Here is a 1,591-nt window from a genome sequence, read left to right as displayed (position 1 = left end):
TCAACAAGCAAGCCGAAGAGGTGTCAGCGCCAGTCATTCTTTGATTTACAGTATAAACAGTGACAACTTGGAGTTTGGCTGCCTGGTGTCCCAGGAAACGACACCGTACTTATATGAGCACAAGAACAACGGAGTGGCCTTAGTCCCTGGTGCTTTCTATGTGGAGCTTGGTCTGGCCTCTGTGATGAGCAGCTCAGAACCCAAAGTGCCTCTGAGCACTTGCCAGCTGAGTATCAGTTTTTCTGCACCGTGTGTTCTTGCACAGAATTCCCAAGTGCTGAGTATCAAGCTGAGTCCACAAAAAGCCATGACAACCTTTGAGGTTCTCTCTTCCTCCAACGCAGTTTATGCTGCTGGCCAAGTGGCCAAGGGCCTTGAAGGTGTGGTGGAAGAAAGCAGCATCTCTTGCCAAGCCATCTATCGAAGATGCAAGTCAGTGATTAGCAGAGAGGAACTTTATGAAGCACTGTCTCAGGTTGGCTTTCAGTATGGCTCCATATTCAGGCAGCTCAGTGATGTGCATTATTGCCAGGAGCTAAAGGAAGCTATAACAAGCATAAAGGTGAATGAGGAGACCGCCAGAGACATGTACAGCTACTGTATCCACCCAGTGCTGCTCGACTGCTTTCTGCAGATGACCGCTGTCCTGACCTCAAGGACAGTCCACTCCAGAGCAGGTTTTCCTTCTGGGATAGGCAGCCTGGTGGTGCTCCGCCCACTGCAGGAGGAAATGATGATATACATGAGAATGAGCAAATCCACGGGGAACTGCCTTGAGGTCTGTGGGTGCTTTGTGGACAAGCACGGCTCTGTTTTGGCTGAGCTCAAGCGCGTTGCCATCACTTTCATGAAGGAATCGTCTTCCAGAGACAATGAGTTTCTGTTTCAAAACAAATGGAAAGAAGTCTCTCTTTCACAGACAATTGGACATCTGGGGTTTAAGCCCAGAGTCCTTGTGTTTGCAGACAAATTTGGGATAGCTGAGCAGCTCAAAAAATACTTGCATCCTGCTTCGAGATATGTTATGTTTGAAGGCTGGGATTGCCTCGTGGAAGGTGATGCACAGAACAAAATGAGAGAAGAGGTTAAGGATTATGATGAAATTCTCTTCCTGTGGGGAATTCAAAAGTTAAATGAAGATTCCCCAAGGAAAGCAGTAGATCAGTTGGCAAAGTGCTGCGAAGCCTATCGCCAGGTAGTGGTGGCACTAAGAGAGAAGAGGACTTGCTGCTCCGTCAGAGTGATCACCTACAGAACAACAGAGAGATATGTGGACCACATTAACTGTGGGTTTGCATTGTATGGCATGACCAGAGCCTGTATTGTTGAATTTCCAGAAATCACATTTCAGTTGATTGACCTCAGCTCCTCCACTTCCCTGGACATCTCAGTGTTAGCAGATGTTCTTATCAAGTACAAAGGTGGGGACTATCCAGAAGTCTGCATCAGCCAGGGAAGAATTTACGTTTCCGAAATCAGACGCACACCTTTTGTAGATGCAGATTATATCCAACCCATAAGATCACTCCAGAAATCACAATCATTCACTTTGCACACTTCTGATCCATACACAGCAAAAGACTTGTCTGGG

The 1,591-nt window shown here is 47.0% G+C and overlaps 1 protein-coding gene across 1 annotated transcript; it reads left to right on the top strand.

Moving 5' to 3' along the window:
• Positions 1–4: 4 nt before the first annotated feature.
• On the top strand, positions 5–1,585 carry LOC106632196 (mycocerosic acid synthase-like polyketide synthase; the record flags this gene model as incomplete). The annotated part of the gene is made up of 1 exon (XM_014311704.2): positions 5–1,585. A coding segment is annotated over one exon (1,581 nt), but the record flags the coding sequence as incomplete, so codon positions are not given.
• Positions 1,586–1,591: the final 6 nt, after the last annotated feature.

Source organism: Geospiza fortis, unplaced genomic scaffold (assembly GCF_000277835.1).
Source record: "Geospiza fortis unplaced genomic scaffold, GeoFor_1.0 C13589842, whole genome shotgun sequence".
In the NCBI taxonomy this organism is placed as follows: Eukaryota; Metazoa; Chordata; class Aves; order Passeriformes; family Thraupidae; genus Geospiza; species Geospiza fortis.
This window is presented reverse-complemented; position numbering and strand designations above follow the sequence as displayed.